Consider the following 25,827-nt stretch of genomic DNA (forward strand, 5'->3'; position numbering starts at 1 on the left):
GGAGGGGCTCTTTGATGCAGGGATGGCCCGGGTGACGGTCTGGGGTGGGGGTGGTCCTCTCCTGCTCCCCGGGAGCGGATTCCGGTCACTGCGGCCCTTGGGACTCGCGGGAGGCGGCGCTGAGCGGGTGACGCGGCAGCTCCCGCGGGGCATAAATAGCGGTGGCAGCGCCGCTCCTGCTGCGGACACGTCGAGGGATCCTCGCGCGCTTCCTCACGCTGCTGCGCTGCGCCATGCGGTGAGCGACCCGCCCATCCGCCACGCCACGCCCGGACCGAGACACCCCGGATCTGCACCGACCAGCCACACCCGGTTCCCACCGCTGCTCAAGGTACCCGCGCCCCACTGAGGTGCGCCAGACCCGAGTCCTCGGGTGGCTGGCCGCCCCGTCCCTGCCCCTGCCCCTCTCACAGCTCTGTCCCTGTCTCCCCGCTTCTCCTCCCACCCCGACGACATTCCTGTCCGCAGTCCGAGTGGCCCCCAGACATGTGCGTGAGCGGGGGTGCTCAGATGGTGTCAACTCGTCCACTTCTCTTCCAGATGGCCAGACGCAGCGTCCTCCTGCTAGCTTGGCTCCTGCTGGCTGTGACCCTGTCAGCCACTCTGGGGCTTGGGATGCCAGTAAGTGCTGAGGACGACCACCACCAAAGAGGACTAAGGGGGTCAGACGTGAGGATCAGCCAGGAGCAAAGGATGGTTCCCTCTCCCCACAGCAGGGGTGGGGGATGGCGTTTCCCTGCAGCTGCTGGAGGGTGGGGGAGGGTCCCAGGAGAAGGGGTGAGGACCAGCTGGACACTGACAGGCTCAAAATGGCTCCATTCTTAGCCAGGTGTAGGGGCCCAGGCTTGTAATCCCAGCACTCAGGAGGGAGGTACAGAGGCAGGAGGATCAAAAGTTCAAGGCCGGCCTCCCTCTACATAGCGAATTTTAGGCCAACCTGGGCTACACACGGTGCTGTCTCAACAAAACAGCAAGGAAGGGGCTCCCATTTGTTGACCAGCCTGTAGTGAATAGACTAACCTCCCCTGGAGATTGGGAGTGCTGTGGCACAGCCCTCAGCCCTGAGGCTGCTGGGGAGTAAGTCTGTCACCGATACTAGGTGTTATCAGCTGAGCCCTGCTCTGGTTTGAACATTAGTGGACCCCAAATTAGTGCATACAACAGGTGTTCAGGTCAAATGCTGTCACTCTGGGCAGCCTGGATGCCCAGGCACAATATGCTCTGCTCCTCAGCCCAGGGACCTAGGCTGTCTGACCTGTGTCATTGTATTTTAGGCAAAGGAGAAGAGAGGCTGGACCCTGAACAGCGCTGGCTACCTTCTGGGCCCACGTGAGTGATGTAGGGCTGGGGTGCAGTAGGGCTGGGGTGCAGAGGCTGCGTGTGGGTCCTGATGTGACTATGGGAGTCAGGCACTGTTCTCATAGCCAATTCACTCTCAGATGAAAAGCAGGGGGCATTCTCATGTGGCTGTGGGAACTGTGGGTTTCCATTAGCCTAACCCGCTGCTGCGACTTAAAACACCTGCTGTGTCAGGGAGGGAGGGGCTCTCCCATTTCCAGAAAGGCCTTACCCCTCCAGGCTTCCACTCTTACTCAGAGCAGATGAGCTCATTCCTGGGGTCTCCTGATATCATCCACACCAGCCTCCTGGGAAGCCCAGTGCCTAGCCTCCTTGCTTCATCTGGGCAGAGCCTCTGAGCCTGCTCTGGCTTGAACCTCCTTTCCCTCCACTTCTGAAAGGCGCCCTGCCCCACTCAGCGCTCCACAGCCCCTGGGCAAACCAGGGACCACCCATCACTGCTCTGCACTGCTCTCCCCAGCACCTGTTCCTTCTAAAAGTTTCTTCTACTGCCTTGCCACTCCATGGGGCTTTGTTCAGATTTTCTGGGCGAGTCTTCCAGGTCTCTTTGGAGTTCTGACTGGGCCTCTCCCTGAATCCCTGGGTCTCACTAACACCCTCTTCCACTTCCTGGCATCCTGAAGCTTCCCTCTGAGCTCCAGTAGGGCACTCTGACAAACTAAGGTAGCCAGATAGCCCACCTCGAGACCCACCTGAGCTGGTTTCTTTCTTGCTCAAACCTGTTCCTGTCACCCCCGCACGTTACAGTAACGCTAGTCTTGTCCCTTCCACACAGGTCCCACTCTGTCACTAGTACTTTCTCTGCATTCATGGCTGGGGAGGGTTAGAATCTGAGGACTTTGCACAGAGTGGGGTGGGGCAGATCACCCCTGTTGTGTTGATGACACATCACATCTCAATGCGTCACCCTGTGAGGGACGGAGACTGACGATTGGCCTTCTTTGAGTTCATGTTTCTGTGTGGTGCGAATGCTTTGTTACCTGTGACCACCGGAGACAGGGATTTTGATTGGGGCTGCAGAATCACCAGGGGGCAGACAGTTCTGCTGTGACAGGGCAGCCATAGACGGGAAGGGCTTGCAGACAGGCATCTTGTGTCTGTCCCCCTCCCCCGACAGCTGCCCGGGCCCATGGTCTATGTCCTGGATGTCTGTGACTTGCATTCATGCCTTCAGAGGGGAATTATCCCAAAGGAGGGGACTGGGCTGGAAGACACTGGCTCCCTCCTGAGTGCTGACTGATTAGTTGCTTGGCTGTTGTGGCTTTCAAACTTCCATTCACAGCTGGGTCTGAGATGCCTGTCCATCTTAAATGCCCAGTCACTGTTCCCTGACACATGGGTAGAGGCAAAGTATCCCCCATCTACCCCCTATCCTCAGTCCACCAGACTGGAAGGGACAGTGGAGTGAGGCTGGTGCTTCTCAGCCTGAGTCTGCCTGAGGCCATGTGTTCACAGTGCAGATTTGTGCTCATCCTTTGAGAAACAAGGCACAGGGTTGACCAAACCTGCCTGGGCCCTGTGCAGGGTCCACGTAGTCACCAGATTCCTGGGAAACTCTCCTAGCTCAGGTCTGTGGAGTGGCCTGCAGACTGGTACCCAGGGTCCTTGCAGGTATGAGTCTGGCACTGACCCTTGTAGCTTTAGAATACTGAAAATGTTATCAGGAAAACTTTGGCGTTAGAGTAGAAAACTTGTTCCCACTGCCAAGTTCATGTAGCCATCCAGGTGGGTCGGCAGGTGCACTGTGGACTAGCCAGGTGTCAGATACTTTTGATGTCACTGAGGTGTGGCAAATTTTGACGGCCAGAGCTGCTGGGACGTCAGTGCTTCAGGCAGGAGCTCCGAGATGAGGCGACTTACTCCACGAACTTAGCTCTGAACGCTGGCCTTTTTGTCAAGCTTGGCAAGTGGGTTAAGTGGCCAGAAGCCCTGAGCCCCACCCACATCACCGATTTTGTCTCCTAAGTTGCCCTCTCCAGCCTCTGTGCCATTTCTCAACACTCATCGGCTGTCGTTCCTTTCCTGGATTCTGACCTTATCTCTTAGGGATCTCTCTGCCACAGCCACAGTCAGCTCTCTGCACCCCCACTCCTCACCCCCACCTTACCTGGCTCTAATCCTCCTGCATGGGAGTGGTCCTTGGCATGTTTTAGACATCTCCAGTGTCCCTAGTCTCCAGGGATGCAGAGACCCAGATTCTGTTATCTTTGTGGGAGGTACTGTCCTGGGAGCCAGCTCCTCTGGTATTCCCAGCTGCACCTGGCACCTGTTTCTGTTTGAGACCCCTGCCTCCGTACCCACCCCTCCTTGCCATCAGCCTCCCTTTTCCCACTGGAGTCCCAGTTCCCCATGATCACCACCCTCACCCAGGGACCCTGGAGACAATGCTTCCCTCTTCTGGGGTTTCCACGTTGGCTTTATGCTGGTGGTCTAGCTGTGTGTGGTCCTCCCCTGGGGGTGGAAATGGGATAAGCCACACTGACAGCAGACTCTCCCTCTCTGGTCTGCAAACAGATGCCATTGACAACCACAGATCATTTAGCGACAAGCATGGCCTCACAGGCAAGCGGGAGCTACAACTGGAAGCAGAGGAAGGGAGACCAGGTAAGGCCCAAGTCCCTGGATGTACATCCCATCTTTCCTGGGACTCCCAGGCACATGTGGGAGATGGTGGCCACACCTGCCTGAGACTGTCCTGGCCAGGCAGGACCTGAGAGCCTATGGCCTCACACACCTCTCAAGTGCCAGGATGGGGAACAAAGTCATGGAGCAGTTACAACAAGGGTGCTGGCCATGAGGTCCTGGAAAAGCTGGCCCAGGGCCCCTCCACTTCTCTAGAGGCCCTGGATGGCCTAGGATGCCCCCAGGCTCTCAGCCAGCTGCTCTGGCCTCTGATGGGTGATAGAAGGGTGATGAGAAAACAGGCCATGAACACTGTTCTTTTCCAATGTCTAGGAAGCGTTGATGGGCCCCTGCCTGAGAGCAACATCGTGCACACCATAATGGAGTTCCTGAGTTTCCTGCACCTTAAAGGTATGGGAGTATTTTCCACCTAAAATGGCACCTTGGCTTCAGGGCATCCCCAGCACTGGCAGGAAAGATTGAAAATGGGTTTCATGGAATGCCACAGGGGGACATCCATCACCCTACTCTGCCCTATGTTAGGACTGAGGCCCAGCACACTCAAACATCCTGTGCTGGGGCTGACAATGTCAACAGGCTGATGTCACTACTAAGAAGGGAGAGGAGCTTTGGGGGCCCCATGGTATGCCTCAAGCCAGGTTCTGAGAGGCCATGAGAAGTCATATTCTGTTAGCACAGGACCTGGCAGGTCGACTCTGGGAGCTGTTTCCTCACTCAGCTTTCTGCCATGTCACTGCCCTTCCAAGAGGCGCTGAAGGGCAGGGGATTCAAACCTATAGGGGTACAGTGGTGGGGCAGGGGGTGATACCTAGAGACACAGTCCAGTACTTGGGAGCATTTGCTGCTCTTCCAGAGGACCCCAGTTCAGTTCCAAGAACCTAGGTCAGGTGGCTCACAACCACTCGTAACCCAGGTTCAGAAGATCTGAACACACGCAGCCTTTAAAAAAGCAAAACCAACCATCCGGGCAGGGAGAGTGGGGGAGCCGATAGTGTTAGCGCCTAGGCCCCAGGTCCCCAGGCCTCTCGGGAGCTTCTAGGGCTTTCTGCAGATCTCTGCATGACTGCTGCAGAGGTTTTGATCTTGTGACACAGTATTCTTAGACACTAGCTTCACAACTCTAATGGCCTACCCTCTTTGAAGAGTGGACAGTCCTTCAGGTTAGACTCACGGATGCTGTCTCCAATTCAGGGTCCCCACAGTGAGAACTCGCCCCCTCCATGGGTGCTGCCATGCGATTTTCTCTGAAGCTAACTACCTGACTGCTATTCTTCCTTATTCAGAGGCCGGGGCCCTCGACAGCCTGCCTGGCCTCCCTTTGGCCACCTCCTCAGAAGACCTAGAGCAGTCCTGAGACCATGCTCACAGGGCACTTGTGTCCTGTGCTGTAACTGAAAGTCACTCCAGGAAGAATCTTCTGCCAGCTCCTCAAGCAAACCCTCTGTTCTCCGCTTTGATCCTGTGTTGTTATAACTAAGATGTTTTGATTGGAGTAAATATATTGTGACACAATAAAGACTAGCAAGTACCTGGGACTGTCTGCTTCTTCTAGGCTGCAGTCCATCACCTCCAGTGTGGTTATTTATTTATCCTGCTTATTTGTGTGCACGTCCTCACGTGCACCTTGGGACTGAACTCAGGTCAACAGGCTTGGCAGTAGGCGCCTTTACCTGCTGCTGAACCATCTCTCTGGCTCCCCACCAGTGTGTTTTGAAGGGTAACGGCAGATATCCACCCATGCCTTAGGTGAGATTTAAACCTGAATTCCACATGGACTGAAGAACACCTGTCAGCAAGTGCTGTGCCCGGAACAGTTAGTTATCTCGGTGCTCGCTCAGTCTGATGGAGCTGTCCAGCGTGCTGCTGGCATGAACAAAGGCACAAACGGGTACCTCGCCCCCTGGAGCGGCGGCTGTGGAGACAGGAAGAGAACTGGCTTTAAGCCGAAAGCAGACAACAGCAGGTGGTCAGAGGTGACCATGGGTGACAGAGAGCCAGGTGCCCCGTGCTAGACTGAGTGGAGCCTGGCCTGTGTGTCTCCCCAGCTGTCAGCCAGGCCTCACCTGGAGTCACCCAGGGTGACAGGGTGCTAGGACCCAAACTCAGGTCCTCTGGAAGAGCGGCCCGTGTTCTTAACCGCCGAGCACCTCTCCGGCTCCTCCCACTCTTCCTCTTCACACTTACCTGACTTGAGCAGACATCTGGACCCTGAGACTTACAGAACACCAGGCCCTGCCCAGTGTCAGGGGTTCTGTGGGCCACATTGTGCTGTCGAAGAATCCCCAGAAGGGTGACGCCTGGGCTGGTCCTCAGCGCCCCAGGCTGAAGCCTGCCCTTGTGGCATCCTTTTAGCCTTGCTCCCTCCTGTCCAGGGCCGTGACATCATGTGCCCCACCCCCAATCCTCCAGGCTCACCTCACCTCAGCCCTCCCACATGTCCCTCCTAATGCCTGGCAACCTTGGCACATGGTCCAGGAGTCTGGCAGGGCCACCTTGTCATGCAGCAGCCTTCTTCTCTTCTGGCTCCAGTGGTGGGGGCACCCTAATAAAAAGCTGTTGCTCTAGTTGTGGGGAGCTGACCAGTTCATCAGAGCCTCCTGAGCTCTACGTTCCTGCAAGGCCACTGGTACCAGGCTGGCCTCCAGGAGTGTTCCTGTAGCCCTGGCTGCCCACATCTGGGTCAGCAGTGCACAGTTGTCCACTCCCTCCTGCTCCCCACACATCATCTTCGGACTTCTCTAGATCCTTCCTTTATGGTGTGTTTGTGCATATATGTCTGTACAAGGGCACATGCGTACGGGCATCAGTCTCCAGCAGCTCCCTTTTTAGCTAGGGTCTGTTCTGCCTGGAATTTGCCAATTAGGCTAGGCTGGCTGACCAGTGAGCCCCAGAGGGCCTCCTGTCTCTGCTTCCCCGTGCTGGGATTATAAGTCCGAGTCTGGTTTTGTGTTTTCATATGGCTGCAGCGAGGGTGGGGATGTTTGTTTTTAACCGGGACTCTGGGAATTGACCTCGGGTCCCCATGCTTGTTCAGCAAGCACTTTCCTGGCTGAGCCTTCTCCAGTCCCTTCCTTCCCCGTCAGTGAACTCCTGGCTTCCAGCCAGCCTCCTGGCACTTTCCTGTCTGGGCCCAGGTTTCCTAACACTCTCACAGTGATGACGTGCAGTGCTGTTGGGGAACACAGACTCGGGAGAAGACAAGGCCTCACTGGAGTCCAGAGTGGCTACTGAGACAAATGTATTTTCAGCTACTAACCTAGGTCCAACTGGGAACCTAGAAGGTTCACTCTCACAACAGGATGCAAACCATGGGCACAGTAAGCCACCTCACCTGCTGGGGTCGGCAAGCTGGTCACTAGACTGTTTCGCAGGCCACAGTGCAATAGTAGTTAAGGAGTGAGGCTTGGACAGGAGAACATTTTCTCAATTCAAGCAGAAATTCACAAGAACCTGGCTCCCATCTGACCCCCTCCCGCACCCTGCTGTCATAGGCCTGGCCTGGGAGACCCCTGCTGGCCACCTGACCTGCAGAGCCTTGTTCTCCAGACTTGAAGCAGGCTCATAACAACTTGAATGGGGAAACCACTAAGCGGCTTGAAAAGTGAACACGTAACAACAATCAGAAAGCCACCCTCGTCTTATGCAGGGCGGGGGTGGGGGGGGAGAGGGCCTCCCCAGGGACAGGAGGGCCAGTGTCCACCCTCAGGGTAGTTCTGCCTGCCCGCACTTCAGGGTGCCTTGAGCAGAGGGACGGCTCAGCCCTCATGGCTGGCTGGCCTGGCCATGTCGCAGGGCTTCCTGCTTGTCCCTTGGCACCACCTTCCTAGGTGCGGACTCCCCAGAGCTGAGGCTGGCACAGGCATTCTGCTTTACCAGCTTGCACTCTACTCAATTTTTAGCCCTTTGGACTTGAACTCGATGTGGAGAATCTGTGACAGGCACCTTCCGAATTCCTCCAGGACCATCTGCTCGGCCAAGCTTGGGGAGCAGCGCTCCTGCTCTGCCTCCTCGCCCTGAGCCAGCAGGCAGGCACATGTGGCCTCCACTACTTCCCAGGAGATGCAGGAGAAGGTCTGCCTGATGAGAGACACAGCCACTCAGTGCCTTCCCAGTTCAGCAGGGCAGTGCCCATCACTCTAGTTCAAGGATCAATGGCCTCTAGAAGGGACACCTACATCACCTTCCCTTCAAGGCCCAGGAAACATCTCAGAGGTCTTTCAATAGCCTAGCACGGGTGGGAGGGCTCATGAGGTCCCAGCCCTCTCTGAGGAGTGATTGGCAGTTAATAGCTGCTGGCAGAAAAGGGTCATTTTCTTCAGGGATGTACCCACTGGTAAATAGTCCATGTCCCAGTAAATAACCACATCCCCTCCACAGGTGAGAAGCCATAATTAAACACAAAAAGTTAGTCAGTCTGTCTGTCTCACACACACACACACACACACACACACACACACACACACACACACACGCGCGCGGAGGAAGAGGACTAGTTCGGAAGAGGAGGGTCAGCAGGGATGGGGTGAGGGAAAAGAGAGCAAGAGGGGGACTATCACAACACATTCTACACAGGCATGAAATTCCCAAAACCCAGTTTTTAAAAGGAGCATGTCCCTTTCTGCTAATCAAAGGTCTTCGTTTGTGCCAAGCCCACTGGCCCAGGTAGAGGGAGAGATGCTGTCTTAACACACCGGAAATAAAGAACTAAACAGAGACGGTGTGAAGGCCGGCCTTGGGAGAGCAGCCCAGGGACCCTGCTCAGTGTCATGGCTACTGACAGACCTAGAGGCTCATGTGCCTCAGTGGCAAAGCCCAGGTCACACAGGGCTCGGCCATGTAGGACTTCCAGACATCTGCAGCTGCTCGTGGCTCCCCGATAAGTCAGCAGAGGAGAGCTGGCAGTGTGACAGCCAGCCCGGGGGTCCGCAGGACCTTCCTGCAGGGCATTGAGAGCTGCAAAGTGCTGTGTGGCTGAGACTCTGCTGTCACACCTGTGGGCATACCATGCGGTCACCTCACCCTGGACACTCTGAAGAGTCCTGGCCTGGTCTGCTCTGTTTAGGGCTGGCCATTTCCTCTCTGAGCTCTGGAACAGGGAGACTTACCCAGGCACCTATGAGTGGGGCTCACAGTGACACCCTCAGACAACCTCAGAGGAGGCTGGCCCCAGGAGGAGGAGAGCATCACGGAGGATGCAGGTTTGGTGAGAGTCTATCTCACGGCTTTAACCAAATAAGCCTGAGTTTGGCTTTGCAAATGAACAGTTCATTTGTGACACCTGGGTGACCAACTGCATACCATTTAAAGGAATGTCCTTCCTTTGTTTGGTTAGGTTTTGCAGTGTGTGTGCATGTGTGTACATGTGTGGTGTATGGTGCGTGTGTATGGACATGTGTAACTGCATGCACCTGTGGAGGCCAGATGTTGACACTGGGTGTCTTCCTTGATCATTTTTACACTTTATACTTTGAGACAAATACATATCATTGAGTCAGGATCCCCTGTCCTTGCCTCCCACGCATTGGGATTACAGGCACCTGCCACAGCTGCCCAGACTGCACAGTTTGCACTTGAAGGCTTGAGCACTGAGTACTCTCCCAGAAGGTCCACCCTATTTTCAGGATAGTCTCTCTCACTGGTTGACCTAGAGCTCACTGCCTGCTGCCTGGCTAGCCAGTGAGCCCCAGGGATCTTGTCTCCACCCCCAGTACTTGGATTACCAGCACAGGCCATCAAGCCTGGCTTTTTATGGGAGCTGGGATTTGAACTCAGGTCCTCATGATTGTACAGCAGGCACTTTACCTATAGAGGCACCTTTCCCAACCCCTGGAAAGAATATTTTTAAAGAGGTAAATCAAGTCTAATATATGATCAAATGATGTCTCAGCCTCTGGGAGACTAAGATCAGCGTGGCTTCAGAACTACGCATTGGAAGACATCCAACCACAGTCCCTTCAGCTAAGAGTTCAGCATGTGTCCAAGATACATCTGTGCTGCTGTCCACAGTAAAGAAAGGTCAGGCGTGTGAAAGTGCTTGCCTAGCAAGAGGGAGGTCCTGAGTTCCATCCTTAGCCTAGAAAATGGACAGGAAAGAGAAGAAAGAAGAAGAAGAAGAAAGAAGAAAGAGAAGAAGAGGAAGGGAAGGGAGGCTGGAAGGGGGCAGGGGTAGGACCCAGCATTTGTTGCCAGATCCGAGCAGGACTCTGACCTCATTCAGAGACATCAGAATACCACTAGTCCTGCTAACAGTGTGGGCAGAGCCTGTAAGTACAAACAGGGACACATGGACAGGGCAAAGGGAAAGAAAGGACAAGCTAAGAAGCCGTGTGTGTGTGTGTGTGTGTGTGTGTGTGTGTGTGTGTGTGTGTGTGTGTGTGTATGCCCAGCACAGTGGGCTTCCATCTTCCTGTACCTTCTGCCCTGCACACTTCAGCTAATGCAGATGTGGTCTTTAAACCTCCTTTGGAATCACCCCAGTCTAATTGTTCACAGCACCTACCTAGTTTTCCTCAGTTTTGGAGGTCCTGAGAACATGGCTGGGGACAGATGGTGGTTGCCCTCAAAGTCCCCGGCCTCCATATAGTGGGGTGTGTTCATCAGCATTTTTCGTTCTGGGCTTTCTTCATAGTTTTTGCAAGCAATGCATTTGCAAATCGAAGAACACATGATTTTGGCCTGATAATAGAAAAATGCTTTGTTGAAATCAGTGTTCCCCCCCACACAAGCCACCCAGAACTCACATCTGCCTTTGCCCATCTGCTTGATCAGATTAGTCAGATGACTCCTAGAGGCTTCACCAGGGAGAACATCAGGCATGGCAGTATTAGTGAATGCTCTGGAGGTGGAGGCTGTAGGATCAGAAATTCAAGGTCACCATCCTTGGTCTGGATTGTGTTCCAGACCAGCCTGAACTATATGAGACCCACCTATAAAAACAGAATAGTTAAGTCTTAGTTTTGTTTCCTGCTGCTGTGATAAAAACACCCTGAACAAAAGCAACTGGAAGGAGAAGGGCTTCCTTTCTCCAGCATGGAGAGGCGGTCAAGACGCTAGGAGCTGGTCACATGGGATTCACAATCAGGAAGCAAAGCCGCCGCCGCTGCTGCTCGGCTCCCTCTCTCCACGCACACAGTCCAGGACCGGAGCCAGGGAGTGGTGCCACCCACAGTAGGCAGGTCTTTCCTCCCACCTCAAGATAATCCCACAGGCACACTCAGAGGCCTGTCTCCCAGGGGACTCTAGACTGTCAAATTGGCAGCACCTACCATCACACTCGGGAAGGAAGGACAGGGACTGTGAGTCTCTTTTTACATCACAGTAAACATCTAACCACACAGCTATCTGGATGTTTCCACTGTTCCGGGAGCTACCACTTGCCTCATAGCACTCACAGTAGTTCTTCAGGCAGCTCGAGCGCTTACAGCTGCACCCTTTGCTGTGTCTCAGCTTGGAAACGCCCAGCCGGCCTTTCCCCATTTTCGGTTGGAAAGCCTCAGGATTTCTATCAAGACACGCCTAAGAGAGAATATGGGAACATCAGGAAATGTGTGGGAGCAAGAAGCACAGCTCCATGCAAGAGAAGGCCACACAGGGGAAGCCACTGAGGTAGCTGGGGCCTCAGGACACGCCGGAGGCCTCAAAGCTTCTATGATAAAGCCCCGAGCCCTTTCTCTGCATTTGATAGCTAGGCATATGCATGGTAGGAAACCAGGGCACTCTCCCGGCATGCCTCGCATCTTTGCCTGAGGCAGGTGAGGCCATGGCATAGAAGAGCTCACACCAACACCCAGCCATCTTTCTCTGTGCTGTGTGTTGTCTCTCATTTCATCCTGCTGGCAAACTTGGGAGCTTAAAGCTGTGGGGTCATCAGGCAGACGATGTGTACCAGCTCAGAACAAGGGTGAGGCCAACATGACTCCTTCACTGGAGGGAACCGCTGGTCTTTCCCTCTGTTCACCCAGCTGGCAGTTGCTCTATCCCTCCATTGATGGGCTGTGGGCTTATGGCAGGGTTTGTCTGTTATGAACGAAGCTGCTGAGAACTTGCATGGCAAGTCTCTGTGAGGGTTTCCTCTAATTTCCTTTGGCTGTGTGTTGGGGTTGGGTGACATCTAGGCAACCATGCAGCCGTCAGAGCGTCTGCTAAAGATTTCTCAGAGCAGCTGTATCAAGCCATGTTTCCATCTCTGGCACATGAGAACCCTAAACTCACAGTAACAGATTACACTCACCACTAAATAAAAAGTGACAATTGACTGCCATAAAGCTCAGGGGCATGAAGCTCGGGGGCATGAAGCTTGGGGGGGGGCATGAAGCTGGGGACATGAAGCTTGGGCATGGCCATTTTCTTTCTCCTCTGGGCCTGGCCATCTCAGAATTGGTAATAGTTCTAAATGATGTACCTGCAACTCAAGAGGAAGAATGAAATTGTTCTGGGGAAAAACAAACCAGACAGATTCAAGGCTCAGGGTCATTTTGTTCCATTGACCAGGATACCCTCAGGCCTCAGCTGATGGCTCCTGAGGCCCCTGGAAGTATCTCCCTGGAGAAGTTGCCAGGTCCAGCCTAGCTACCCCTCCCATTTCCTGGTCCTTGGGCCCACAGGAAGGCATAGATGCAGCAGGATCTTGCAGTCAGCCTGCAGCTTCATTGCCCCTTGAGAAAGCCTAGATCCCCTTGCACCTGAAGCTAAAGGAATCAAAGATTAAAGTCTATGAGGCCCAACCAAGTGCTTCCCACCCACAGGTGATACACTGTACCTCCCTGCACAGCGCCACCCAGAGTTATGAACCCCGAGCCAAGACAGACTCTGTGCTCTTGAGTCAGAGCCTCCCAGACTTGGCTGCAGCCCCTGGCTGCTGGGTATCACTGGAGCCCGGGTCACTGCATCCATCTGGGCTTCTGCCTGAATCGGACTCTGGAGACCGTTCACCGGTAAAGCCGCCAAGTGCATTACCTTAATGGCTTTGAAGCGCTCGAGCTCATGGCGGAGGTTGTTGCAGCTGCAGCTGTTGCAGAAGTCTCCGCTGGCGAAGCAGTCGCAGTATCTGTGAAGGAAAGGCTCACTGAGTCCTCAGGCACAGGCAGCCTGAGATAAGCACAGGCATCAAGGACAGGTGACCCAGTTTAGGGCCTTCCTCTGGACTTTTCATATGAAAATCAGAATTGGAGGTGGGGTGTGATGTCTGAGGACTAACACAGGAGAAAGACAAACTGGTAAAGCCATTGGTTATAAGACAGCAGTCTGCAAATGAGCCCCATTTCCTGGAGGACATGCTGTCCGTCATCTCACACACACACACACACACACACACACACACACACACACACACACACACACACACACACACACACACACACACACCGCCCTCCGCTCTCCTCTAATCTTCCTGGCACAGCAGTGAGGGACTACCAAGCCGCTGGCCCTTCTTCCCAGACTGTGGCTTCTCCTTTTGGGCAGCACTGCTCCCCTCTGCCACCAGCCCTGACCTGTCACGTCAAGTCAAGTTGGCATAGCAACCTCAGTGGCAGCAAGGAGAAGCTGGGCACGGCACTCTCCCTGGTCTCAGGCTCCTGCAAGGTACTGGCATCATCTGCCATCAGTGTACCCCCATTGTTACCTGGGAAACCTCATGGAAGCCACCACTTGAATGTGGTGTCCCTTTGTGTTGGTGAAGCACCTGCTGCCTCTGGTACCTGCCAGCAGCCACTCTAGATCTACATTGCTCCAGGGTGGCTGAGGGCAATGCTTTCTGGGTCATCCTGCCCTGGTGCTTATGAAGAGGTAAGAGTGTTCAAGGACATGTCTGGGATGTCCTGTTCCATGTTCCCTCTCGAGGCAGCAGACCCTGGAGCTGGAGAGTACAATTTGAGAGCCACAGCTCTGGGGAGAAGTGAAGACACTCTCTGGGGAAGCTCATTCACACCAAACTGCAAAAAATTCCTTCACCTAAACTCCCCACTGATGAAATCCACAGGAAAAAGCAGCCACAGAACACAAGGTGACCAGGTGAGCAGAAACTCAAGAAACTCAAGGGACTCAGACAAGTTGGCGCCTCAGATACCAGTGCTGTGAGCTGCAGTCTCCAAATGACCCAGTGTCCTAACATGGGAAAGAAGAGGGAGTACAGGCCTGTCACCCCAACTCTCAGGGGAGGGAGGCAGGAGGATCAGGAGTTCAAGGCCAGTCTTGGATTCATAGCAAGTTTGAAGTCAGTTTGAGCTGCATGAGACCAGGCCTGTCACTCCAAGCACTTGGAGGCAGAGGCAGGTGGATCTCTGTGAGTTCCAGGCCAGCATAATCTACGTAGTAAGTTCCAGGACAGCCAGGGCTACAGAGAGACTCTGTCTCATACAAAGAAACCCCCTAAAACAAACAAACAAAAAACCCTGCTCTGTAAACTACATACACTCATTTACAAACCAGCCCCCATTTCAGAGTGCGCCCCAAAGAGGAAGAGGCCCTCAGCCCAGTGAGAGCCCCCTTCCTGCTCTGTGAAATGATGGGGCAAAGGTCATCCACATAAGCAGCTGCCCCTATGAGACCTGGATCAATGACTGCCAAGAAGAAACAGTGGCACTACCCGAGTACAGGAAAAACTATGACAGCTACGAACAGCCAGGGGACCCTGGAACATGCACAGGACAGCAGAGCGTGGAGGAGAAGCCGGGGCCATCACTGATGTACCCATAGGAAGGTCAGTGGCCTTGCTGGGGAGGGGAGATGACCCTGATCTTCCAGCAAAGCTAATTCTACAGTGCAGCAGGAAGTGCATCCTACACACAGCATCTTGGGGCCCTGCATTAAAGGCAGTGGCTGCTTCCCATTTTTTTTTTTTTTTTGGTTTTTTCAAGACAGGGTTTCTCTGTGTAGCTTTGCGCCTTTCCTGGAGCTCACTTGGTAGCCCAGGCTGGCCTCGAACTCACAGAGATCCGCCTGCCTCTGCCTCCCGAGTGCTGGGACTAAAGGCGTGCGCCACCAACGCCCGGCCGGCTGCTTCCCATTTTAATCCTTACCCAGCCAGAGCTATTTTGGGTGGCCCCTGCATAGCGGGTCCTGAGGGGAAGGCAGCTCCATTGACAGTCGATGGAAGAGCTCCATTATCAACCTGCATGGAGGCAAAAGCAATAATGGTCTCTTCAGAGTGTGTGTAAAGTGCCAGCAGCAATCCCTACAGGTGGAAGTCACAATCCCATGGCCAGGCCTCATAGCCACAGCAAGCTCACCAACTTTGAGCCTATAGGCTAAGACCAGCTAATAGCTTTGGCCAGGTCCAGGCCTAGGGCCCCCGAGTTCAAAGTCTCTGACCATGGGGCTGAGGAGAACAGTCAGGGTGGGGTGGGGCCCAGGGCTGCAAGGACAAGATAGGGAGCAGTATGTACAGCTGTCACTTGGAGGCTGCTGACACTGTCACTGGAGCACTTTGTGTCCACAAACAAGTAGTTGAAAACACAATTAGTTACAGATGTCCACAGACTAGACGTGTTCCCAAAGTATTAGGTTCTCAGAATAACAAAGAGGCCTTAAGTCTCACTGGCAAACACTGTTCATTTATTTTTTAGACTTTGTAGCTGGACTCCATCCCTATACCCATACCTTGCCCACCTGTCCAAAAACATCCCTGCTGTCAACACTCAGATGGGCACCCTCTATTCCTCCCCACACCCTTGCCAGCACATCTCTCCCATCTTGCATTTGTTCAGGTGGAGGGCCAGCCATGGGAACCTAAGGGACTCCTGGCCAACGCTGTGACTATTGCCCTTTTCCACAGTCTCCAGACCCTCATGGCCCTGTCGCTGGTCTTCTGTCTAGCTAGGGTCTGACACAGGTGTGAAGGGACAAATACATAGTAACTACTTCACTATTGATTTTGATGTTGTTTTTTTAAGACAAGGTTCTATGTAACCCTGGCTGGTCTTGAACTTGCTATATAGATGAGGATGACCTTGAACCCCTGATCTTCACATCTCCACTCCCCAGCTTCTGAGATTCCAGGCATGTGTCATTCGGCCTGGCTCTCACTAGCCTGGAGAACCTCAGAAGTACACGCAGCAATACACTGCCAGGAGAAGACCTGAGTGTTTGGACCTGAATGACTCACCTGTGTGATGAGATTTAATTTTGCTGGCACTGGCAGAAGTCTTCCCACTAAAGTTGTCATTGGCTTAGGGAGATCTGTAGGAAAACAACTGACATGAACTGACAGCAAGCGTCGAAAAGTGGGGTCCACGGGCAAGGCTTTAACTTATCCTGATTTAGTCAGTGTGTTTAATTTTTTATTTATGCACCTGTGGGGATGTGTGGGTATATGTTGTGTGTGTGTTCAGATGCCCATGGAGGTCAGAAGAGGGTGTCCGATCCTTGAGTGCAGGGTTACAGGCAGTTTGTGAGCCACATGAAGTGGGTGTGAGCTGGGGCCTCTGGATGAGCAGCGAGTGCTCATGACTGCTAAGCCATCTCTTCTACCCCTTGCTTTCAGACAGGGTCTCAGAGAGCCGGTACTCAGCTCACCATCTATGTGGTCCTCCTGTCTCCACCTTCCAGTGCTGGATTACACACATGCATCACTACCCCTGGGGTTTGTGATTTTTCTATAGACCCTTTTGGGTCATTGTAATTTTTTTGTGTGTTTTTGAGACAGGATTTCTCTGTGTAGCTTTGGAGCCTTTTCCGGAACTCACTCTGTAGCCCAGGTTGGCTTCCAACTCATAGAGATCTGCCTGCCTCTGCCTCCCGAGTGCTGGGATTAAAGATGTGTACTGTCACCACCACCCAGCTGGGTTATTGTAACTTTTAAACTTTTATAGTCTTAGCTGTTTTTTTAAAAATCATAAAGCTGCTGGCCTGAGCATTGCAGAGGTCTACTATACTGAAAAAATGCTAACACCCAGCTTCTAACACCACGTACCAAGGGGCCCTTACATGACACAGTGAATTTACTGTACACCTTGAGTCATTTTACACTTTCAATGGAAGCCTAGTGATTTGGATCCTTTTTTTTTTTTTTTTTTTTTTTTTTGGTTTTTTGAGACAGGGTTTCTCTGTGTAGCTTTGCATCTTTCCTGGATCTCACTCTGTAGACCAGGCTGGCCTCGAACTCACAGAGATCCGCCTGCTCTGCCTCCCAATGCTGGGATTAAAGGCGTGCGCCATCACCGCCCAGCTGGATCCATTTTGGATCCACACTGTTGGATCCATGACTTTCAATTGATGCATCTCCTTTTCTTTGCATTGTCCTAACTTGTTAGGCTATCAATGCTTTCTAGATGAAACCATTTGTACTTTGGTCCAAAGGCTCCATCAGGGTACAGCCCCACAGAGCTGGTGTGTCCTCCTCCTCCTCCCTGCAGCCCTCCAGCTTTCCAGCCTGCATCTACTTCCTGCCCTGGGCTTCTGTATCCTTTCAGTGAGACAGACTGGAGGCTGTAGGTGTGCTACAAGCAGCAGGGGAGGGCCTTTGAGGTCATTTGTTGAGTGTGTCATGGGAGGAGTTGGCTGGGTGACTATCAATCACTCCTGATGATGAAAGCAGAGGGATCAGCCTTACTGATCACACGCTGTTTGCATTAAAGCACCAGTAATTTAGAGCACATGTGAGCAGCACGGCCTCCGGTCATCAGGCAGGCTGATGTTTCAGGCAAGACACCTTTGCCCTGACTGGAGGAACGAAGCAGAGCCATCCTGATGAGAGCTGCCACTTGCTAGAAGGCAAGGCAGTGGGAGAAGCCAGGCAGGAAGGCTTAATGTGGTCTGGACAGATTAGGCTGTGGTGCTTGGTTTTGTTCCATTCTCTGACTGCTATTGTCCAGGCTTGTCCAAGCACCCATTTAATACACTAATGGCCTGTTTCTCTCTCTCTCTCTCTCTCTCTCTGTCTCTCTCTGTCTCTCTCTCTCTCTCTCTCTCTCTGTCTCTCTCTGTCTCTCTCTCTCTCTCTGTGTGCATGTGTGCTCATGTATGCACTTGTATGTGGAGGCTAGAAGACAACCTCAGATGCTGTTCTTCAGTAACCATCCACCATCTTTTCTTTCTTTGAGGCAGGGTCTCTCACTGGGCTGGGACTCTTGGGGAGTAGCCTAGGTTGGCCTGCCAGCTACTGACAACCTCCTCCTAGCCCCTCACATCCTTCGATACAAAGTCTAACAGATTCCTTTGCTGCCCCATCCCTCGCCACCTCCAGTTGGAGCCAGGGCAGCGTTTGTGCTGTGGTACCTACCTGACTGTGGGAAACCGTTCTGGTCGTCATACTGAGGAAGCAGATGGAGCGCTTTGAGCTCCCGCGTGCCACAGTTGTCTATGCAGAGCATCTGGGCACCTCCTTTCAGCTGACAGATCACCTGAAATGACAAGGTGAAGAGGGTGAGGGACTCCAGTTTGGAGCAGGAACGGAGGAAATCTGAGGACTTTCCCCCTGGGGTTTAAGTGGGAGGAGGGAGAAGGTGGGTGTGTTCTCTGTCTTCCTCTATAATAACTGCTGTCCCTAACCTCCACCCCATGCATTCCTGTGATGTTTCCACACACTCGAGGAGCTCCTGCATCCTCTGAAGGACTTGGCTGAAGGACCACGTGCCTGTGCACAGGAATTCCTTCCTGATGGCCTTCAATCCACAGCCTTGTGAACAGGGATTGGGCTGTCTCCTGAACCCCAATTTCCCACCTCTGAGACCCTTGGGGACTGAGCACATCTGTAGAATTAGCTTTAATTTGCTGTGTGTTTTCCTGACACAGAACCAGGCTGCTATCTAACAGGTAGTTTTATGCCCATTGACTTTATTTCCCCTAAATCCAGTTAGAAAGGTAAAGTCAGTGACTGGAAACTCCTGAGAAACCGTGCTGAGCTTACGGGGTCTGACAAACGCTGCCAGACCCCATCTGGGTTCTGACTGCCGATCTTCAGCAAGCTATGGATAGCTGCACATCAGGGCCACCAATCCAGATGCTGGGGGATGCAGCGCCCTGCACACCCAGCTGCTCTAGGGTGTGGTGTGGACACTGGGGCAGGAGCACTCAAACAGGCACAAAGGACCGAGGTCATCTGAATAGCGCCCATTGACCTGCTAGAAGAGGAAAAGCAGGTTCCAGGGCAAACGCTCATGTTGTCCTGACACTGGAGAGGCCAGCACCCTGCACAGCTGTATTCAGAGGGCGATGCAGCCATGTTCCAGCTCACACCCCAGGAAGAGATTGCAGGTGCCACCCTACAGTGTAGAGGGAGTCAGAGTCCTTTGTCCTATGGCTTCTTTAAGGTCGTGGGAAAGCTCTGCCATCAGAACCTGGGGTTTCAAATAAGTCTCGGACACAGAGGGGTATCAGTGTTTGCACCCCAAAGACAGGTTTCACAAGGACATTATTTCCAGTATTTCTGGGGCACAGTCTGCCTTCGATCAGGCCTCATCTGGAGGTGCTGAAGGCTCTGAGGGCGCACTACGTGTGTAGCCCAAGCTCGGCTGAAGCACTGGTGACTCCCTGATGTCCCCTGAGCAGTTCTAGAAGCACACCATGCAACACCCAGGGCTAAGACAGTCAGAGAAGGGCCGCCTGCAGAGCTGGGGGGAAGGAAATGACATCACACAGGTACACTCCCCACACCCTGCACACTGGAGTCGCTGGTAACCTGCAGGCAGGAAGGCTGCAGAAGCGCAGCCGTGGGCCAACCAACACTGCAAACCTAGGCGGTCCCTAGTCCCCACCTCAGTTCCTAACTCTGGACTCTACATGGACAGTGTGACTTACGGCCGCTCCCCTATGGGACACAGCAATGTCCCAATCATTATTTGATTTTCTGAGGTGGGGTGGAGATGAGAATCTTAGGGGTGAAAGGTGAAAGGTGGAGGGCTCAAGTTTACTCTCCCCCTTCGTAGATGGACAAGCGAAGAACGGGGACTTAGCAGGTGAATGACAGTGGACAGGGGTCTTTGACAGGCTGAATGATGTCTTTTTTTCCCCCCCAGTTACCATGGGGCTGGAGTCTTTCTTCCGGGGGCAGCTGGAAGCTTCCTCTGCCTCCTGGGATGATGGGAACTTGCAGCAGGATTCCTGAGCCAGAGGGGTCTGGAAGGCTGCGTCTTCGGGGCTGCTGCCCGGCACGCTGCCACCCGCTTCCTTGATCTCAACCTGGAAAAGCAGTGACGGTGACAGAGTGCACAGGCTGTGTGCTGCAGTGTCAGCACACAGGACACTCAAGTCAGAGCAAAGTGCTGGCCCTCTACAGCAACCATTTCCCCTGTGAGAAAGGAAGAAGGGAATACGCCAGCTGAGCAGCCCCAGGACAGAGGCCTCTGAGGACAGTCAGCGGTCCCAGGGTGTGGAGAGGACTAGAGTTAGGAATATACTGAGAGCCTGCATCAGAAAGAAAGAAATAGGACCAGTAAGATGGCTTGGTAGGTAAGAGCACTTGCCACCAGCCTCACAACACGAGTTTGATCCCCAGGACACACGTGGTATAGAGAATCAATTCCTGTAACTTGTCCTGTGACTGCCACATGTGTACTGTGGCACTTGCGTCAAATTTATGTCAAATTTGAGTGGCCCCAACCTTAGAAGACAAAGCACAGCTAGATTTTGAGTGACAGCCTTACTCAGACATTTCAAATTTTATGGAAATGCAGAAAACTTACTTTTTGTGTGTGCTCGCTGCCTTGGGAACTCACCAGAATTAGTGCACTGGAGTCTCACTGACATGACTTCCCTGGACCCACAAACACACAATTGCTGGCCTCTCCATCAGCACCAAATATCAGAACCATTTGTTTCATAGCAGAAACCCACTTTCTGAGACTGGACCTAAATGTATGGACTTGTAGGGGAGGATTCCCACAGACAGAGCCAGGTGGGCTGGCCTACACCTGGAATCCTAGCCCCTTTGAGCTACAAGTACAGAGGAGCATGAGTCTAAGATCATACACAGAGCTCAGGGCCAGTCTGGGCTGCATGAAACTCTGCCTCAAAAAACCAAAACAATCCATGGCCAGACCCCACGTGGAGCTCTGGGAGTCCAATCGGCGAGAAAGAGGAGGGATTGTATGAGCAAGAGTTGTTGAGACCATAATTGGAAAAAGCACAGGGACAAATAGCCAAACTAGTGGAAACACATGAACTATGAACCAATAGCTGAGGAGCCCCCAACTGGATCAGGCCCTCTAGATAAGTGAGACAGTCGATTAAGTTTGAACTGTTTGGGAGGCCCCCAGGCAGTGGGACCCAGACCTGTTCTCAGTGTATGAGCTGGCTGTTCGGAGCCTGGGGCCTATGCAGGGACACTTAGCTCAGTCTGGTCGGAGGGGACTGGACCTGCCTTGACTGAATCCACCAGGCTGAGCTGAATCCCCAGGGGGGTCCTTGCCTTGGAGGAGATGGGAATGGGGAGGTTGGGGAGAGGGCGGGAGGGGGGCAGGAGGAGGGAGGACAGGGGAATCCGTGGCTGATATGTAAATTTAATTAAATTATAAAATAAAAAAATACAGAAAAAAAACCAAACAAACAAAAGGTCTACAAAAAAGATGTTAGTGATTCCCTCTGAATAGTTAATAGAAACAGCAATTCCATCTGTTTAAAGGGTAAATACACCTCCCATGTCCTATCTTTTTTTTTTTTCTTTAAATAATGAGTTAGGACATAGTCTCCAACAGTTCAATTAGAGACCTGAGAAACGGCTCATCTGTTCAGAGTACTTGTTGCTCTTGTAGAGGACCTGGATTCAGTTCCCAGCACCCACATGGTGGCTCACTGTGGTAACTCCATTTTCAGGGCATCTGGTACTATCTTCTGGCCTCCATGGAAACTGCATGCACACAGTGTGCCTACACGTAGACAAACACATGTTTAAAAAAAATCTTCAAAATTTTCAAAAAGCTGAGTCTCTTTTTTGTTGCCCACTGATCTGTTAAACCTGGATGACACTGAAAGAGGCCTTGCCTTCCCCTCTGGCTCACTGCCTCCCCCTTCCCCTCTGGCTCACTGCCTCCCCCTTCCCCTCTGACTCACTGCCTCCCCCTTCCCCTCTGGCTCACTGCCTCCCCCTTCCCCTCTGCTCACTGCCTCCCCCTTCCCCTCTGGCTCACTGCCTCCCCCTCCCCTCTGGCTCACTGCCTCCCCTTCCCCTCTGGCTCACTGCCTCCCCCTTCCCCTCTGGCTCACTGCCTCCCCCTTCCCCTCTGGCTCACTGCCTCCCCCTTCCCCTCTGGCTCACTGCCTCCCCTTCCCCTCTGGCTCACTGCCTCCCCCTCCCCCTCTGGCTCACTGGCTCCCCCTTCCCCTCTGGCTCACTGCCTCCCCCTTCCCCTCTGGCTCACTGCCTCCCCCTTCCCCTCTGGCTCACTGCCTCCCCCTTCCCCTCTGGCTCACTGCCTCCCCCCCCCCTCCTCCCCCCTTCCCCTCTGGCTCACTGGCTCCCCCTTCCCCTCTGGCTCACTGGCTCCCCCTTCCCCTCTGGCTCACTGCCTCCCCTTCCCCTCTGGCTCACTGCCTCCCCCTTCCCCTCTGGCTCACTGCTCCCCTTCCCCTCTGGCTCACTGTCTCTCCCTCCCCTCTGGCTCACTGCCTCCCCCTTCCCCTCTGGCTCACTGCCTCCCCTCTTCCACTCTGGCTCACTGCCTCCCCTGTTCCACTCTTAGGGGAGGGGGCAGGGCTCAGGACCATCAGACACAAGCTTGTGCCCGGTGAGCTTCCACTAATGGTAAAGGGGGCTGCTGGCATCTGGAACCACTGGACACTTGGAAGGAGGCCTCTGCCTCAGGGTAAGGCTGGGCTAAAGTTCCTGTGGGGAACTTTCAATTAAGCAGGGAACAGGATTTTTGGACCCTGAGCTCCAGCAGCTGTGACTTATGCTCTACAAAGCCAGGCTCCTGTCATCTCCACAGCAATTCAACAACTATCCCGTGAGAGCTTACTCTGGACCTGACATACTTGACTGGATGAGGAACCCATTTTCTTTCCCTAGCTGGGTTTTATTGGGGTTAACACATGTGCTGGGCTCCCTTTAAAGAGCTGATTCCTTCATTTTGGCAAGAAAGCAGAAGGGCTGGGGATGTGGCTCAGTTGGGAGTGCTTGGCTAGCATGAACTGGGTCCTGGGTTTGATCCCCAGCATTGTATAAAGGTGGGTATAAGCCCAGCACTCAGGAGGTAGAGGCAGGAGAATCAGGGGTTCAAGGTCATTCTCAGCTACATAGCAATTTCAAGGAATAGTAGCTCACTGAGAAGCAGCATTCATTCAGACTCCATTACATAGGTTTGAAGAACCCTTATTTTACAGAGGAGGAAAAATCATCAATTAATCAACTCCTCAATACATTAAAGTCTTTGGTGTGGACAAGTATGTATGAATAAACCCAAACCTATAGGACTAGGCTGAAGACAATCTGCAGAGTACACAAAAGGTCCTGGGCTCCATCCCTCAAACCGCCCGGGCGGGGTGGGAACACACAAGTCCAACAGACCAGAAAGGAAGGATTTCCTGGCTATGCGATGCTAACTAAGCAGGTGTCCAATACAAACACCCACTGTGATGGCAACAGTTATAAACTCTTCTAGCGGGGCACAGTCACCTGCAGGGGAAAAGGCCGGACAGGGAAACTGAGGGGTGCTCGAGAGGCACTCTCGCGGGGCGGGGCGTCGCCCGGACTCCCTGTGAGCATGCGGTCTGGGACAAGACCCCCGGGGTTTGCACGCGGAGACACGGCGCGACGGCGCCCCCTGCCGGCGCTTACTGGGATCACGCGCACTCCTGCGCTCAGCGGCAACAGCGCGGGCCCGCGCGCACCGGGCAGTAACGACGACAGCACGTGCACGCTGTAGGCGGATGGCGGCGCGGCGTCGTCTGGGTTGCGGAGCTCAGGCAGCCCCGGGAAGTCGCCGAGCAGGGCGGCCGGTACCTCGGCGCCCGGCGAGGGGCTGAGCGCGCGCAGCAGCTGTTCCCCCGGCTCGGTGGCGCCCAGGTAGGCGTCGGCCAGCACAGGCAGCTCATCCCGCTCGGCCGCACCCGTCGCGGGGCTCAGCGCCAGCCCGTCCGTAAACCCGCGCTCAGGCCCGAACAGCTCGGCGCCCAGCTCGTCTTCGGGGCCCGTCATGGCTCCGAGCAGAGCGTCCTCCATGGTCGTGGGGACCCGAGAACCGCGACCCGACCCGGTGGCCCGGCTGGCCTCGACCCTGAGAGGATGTGCGGACCGTTGACCGTTAGGGACGGGGCGGGGCCAGGGCTGTGGTGGGTGGGGCCTCGGCCAAGCTGACAGCAGCCTGGGTTGTGGTGGGTGGGGCCTGTGGTGGGCGGGGCCTTGCCGTGGAGGGTGGGCTCTGGACCGTGGTGGGCGGGGCCCGAGCATGATGGGCGAGGCCTGGGCTGTGGCTGGTGGGCAGGGCCTGTAGTGCAGCCTTTCTGTGTGCTTGGATGGAGGCTGGAGGGACCGGCTCTCCAGGCATCAACCACTACTCCTGCCTCCAGTGGGGAAACTGAGGCTCCCAAGGTGGTGTTTTTTTTTTTTTTTTTTTTTGTAAACTCTTGAAAATTTCATACCGAGTACTGTATTTACATCATTTCCATCGGTTTTTGTTTTAAGTCAGGATCTCACTAGGTAGCGCAGGCTGCCTGGAACTCACAGAGATTCACCTGCCTCTGCCTCCCTAGAGTTGAGGTTAAAATCATAACTGATTCCAAGGAATTTGAAGCAGTGCTAAGTGGGCCTCCTAGCTTGACATCTGATCCCTGTCTCTCCAAGATTATTTTTAGTGCGTGTGTGTGTGTGTGTGTGTGTGTGTGTGTGTGTGTGTAGTGCCTGAGGAGCCCAGAAAAGGGTGTTGGATCCCCTGGAACTGGAGTTACAGATGGTTGTAAGTCACCATATGTGTGCTGGAAAGTGAGTTTGGTTCTCTGCAAGAACAGCAAATGCTCTTAACCTCGGAGTCATCTTCCAGCCTATTTATCTATTCATTATCTATTTATGTATGTAGTATGGGAGATTGAATTTAGGGTCTCCTGCATGCTAGGCAAGCTCTCTGCCTTTGAACTTGTTACTTTGTCTCAGCCTCCCTAGCAATTGGAATTAAAGTCCTGTACCATAAGTCTTTGCTTTCAGGTTTTGTTTTTGTTTATTTACAGTTATTGTGCATGTGTGTGTACATGTGTAGACACACCATGGCATGAGTCTGAAGGAGAGGAAAACTTTCCAGAGTGAAGAGTTGATTCTCACCTTCTACTGTGTGGATTCTGAGATTGTATTGGCTGTTTTTGTTGTTGTTGTTTTTTGTTTTTTTGTTTTGGGTTTTTGGTTTTTCGAGACAGGGTTTCTGTGTAGCTTTGGTGCCTGTCCTGGATCTCGCTCTATAGACCTGGCTGGCCTCAAACTCATCTGCCTGGCTCTACCTCTCAAGTGCTGGGATTAAAGGCGTGTGCCACCACCGCCCGGCCTTGGCTGTTTTTTTTTTTTGTGTGTGTGTCAACTTGACACCAGGTAGATTCATCAGAGGAAGGAGCCTCAGTTAAGGAAATACCTCGATGAGATCCAGCTGTAAAGCATTTTCTCAATTAGTGATCAATGGGGGAGGGCCCAGCCCATGGTAGGTGGTGCCATCCCTAGGCTGCTGGTCCTGGGTTCTATAAGAAGTTGGGCTGAGCAAGCCATGGGAGGCCAGCCAGTAAGCAGCTTCCCTCCATGGCCTCGGCATCAGCTCCTGCTTCCAGGAACCTGCTCTGTTTCAGTTTCTGTCCTGACTTCCTTCAGTGCTGTGGGATGGTCTGTATGTCAAATTGCTCTGATTGGTCAATAAATAAAACACTGATTGGCCAGTGGCTAGGCAGGAAGTATAGGCGGGACTAACAGAGAGGAGAAAAGAA

The 25,827-nt window shown here is 53.5% G+C and overlaps 2 protein-coding genes across 2 annotated transcripts; one reads left to right on the forward strand and one right to left on the reverse strand.

Annotated features, from left to right (window-relative positions):
• The first annotated feature begins 115 nt into the window (after window positions 1–115).
• Window positions 116–5,530, forward strand: Gal (galanin and GMAP prepropeptide). Its single transcript, XM_028872562.1, has 6 exons — window positions 116–331; window positions 541–621; window positions 1,275–1,329; window positions 3,874–3,963; window positions 4,315–4,392; window positions 5,286–5,530. The coding sequence occupies exons 2-6, from the start codon at window positions 541–543 to the stop codon at window positions 5,354–5,356; spliced, it is 375 nt and encodes a 124-aa protein (XP_028728395.1). The 5' UTR covers window positions 116–331; the 3' UTR covers window positions 5,357–5,530.
• A 1,686-nt stretch (window positions 5,531–7,216) lies between these two features.
• Tesmin (testis expressed metallothionein like protein) lies at window positions 7,217–24,184 on the reverse strand. Its single transcript, XM_028872547.2, has 9 exons — window positions 23,708–24,184; window positions 19,957–20,115; window positions 18,218–18,338; window positions 16,103–16,176; window positions 15,018–15,109; window positions 12,958–13,048; window positions 11,380–11,517; window positions 10,502–10,677; window positions 7,217–8,079 (listed from the first exon to the last, which is right to left on the reverse strand). Exons 1-9 carry the CDS (start codon window positions 24,089–24,091, stop codon window positions 7,887–7,889), a joined length of 1,428 nt encoding a protein of 475 aa, XP_028728380.1. The 5' UTR covers window positions 24,092–24,184; the 3' UTR covers window positions 7,217–7,886.
• Window positions 24,185–25,827: the final 1,643 nt, after the last annotated feature.

This window comes from Peromyscus leucopus, chromosome 1 (genome assembly GCF_004664715.2).
Source record: "Peromyscus leucopus breed LL Stock chromosome 1, UCI_PerLeu_2.1, whole genome shotgun sequence".
Taxonomy (NCBI): domain Eukaryota; kingdom Metazoa; phylum Chordata; class Mammalia; order Rodentia; family Cricetidae; genus Peromyscus; species Peromyscus leucopus.

Bases quoted from the DNA above. Each gene is read 5' to 3' on its own strand.
- Gal (XM_028872562.1), top strand. From the start codon at position 541: ATGGCCAGACGCAGCGTCCTCCTGCTAGCTTGGCTCCTGCTGGCTGTG. The intron at 1,330-3,873 runs GTGAGTGATGTA...GTCTGCAAACAG, and splicing joins TGGCTACCTTCTGGGCCCAC to ATGCCATTGACAACCACAGA. The intron at 4,393-5,285 runs GTATGGGAGTAT...TTCCTTATTCAG, and splicing joins GAGTTTCCTGCACCTTAAAG to AGGCCGGGGCCCTCGACAGC.
- Tesmin (XM_028872547.2), bottom strand. From the start codon at position 24,091: ATGGAGGACGCTCTGCTCGGAGCCATGACGGGCCCCGAAGACGAGCTG. The intron at 15,110-16,102 runs GTGAGTCATTCA...GCCTCCATGCAG, and splicing joins AATTAAATCTCATCACACAG to GTTGATAATGGAGCTCTTCC. The intron at 11,518-12,957 runs GTAATGCACTTG...ATTCTCTCTTAG, and splicing joins AGCGCTTCAAAGCCATTAAG to GCGTGTCTTGATAGAAATCC.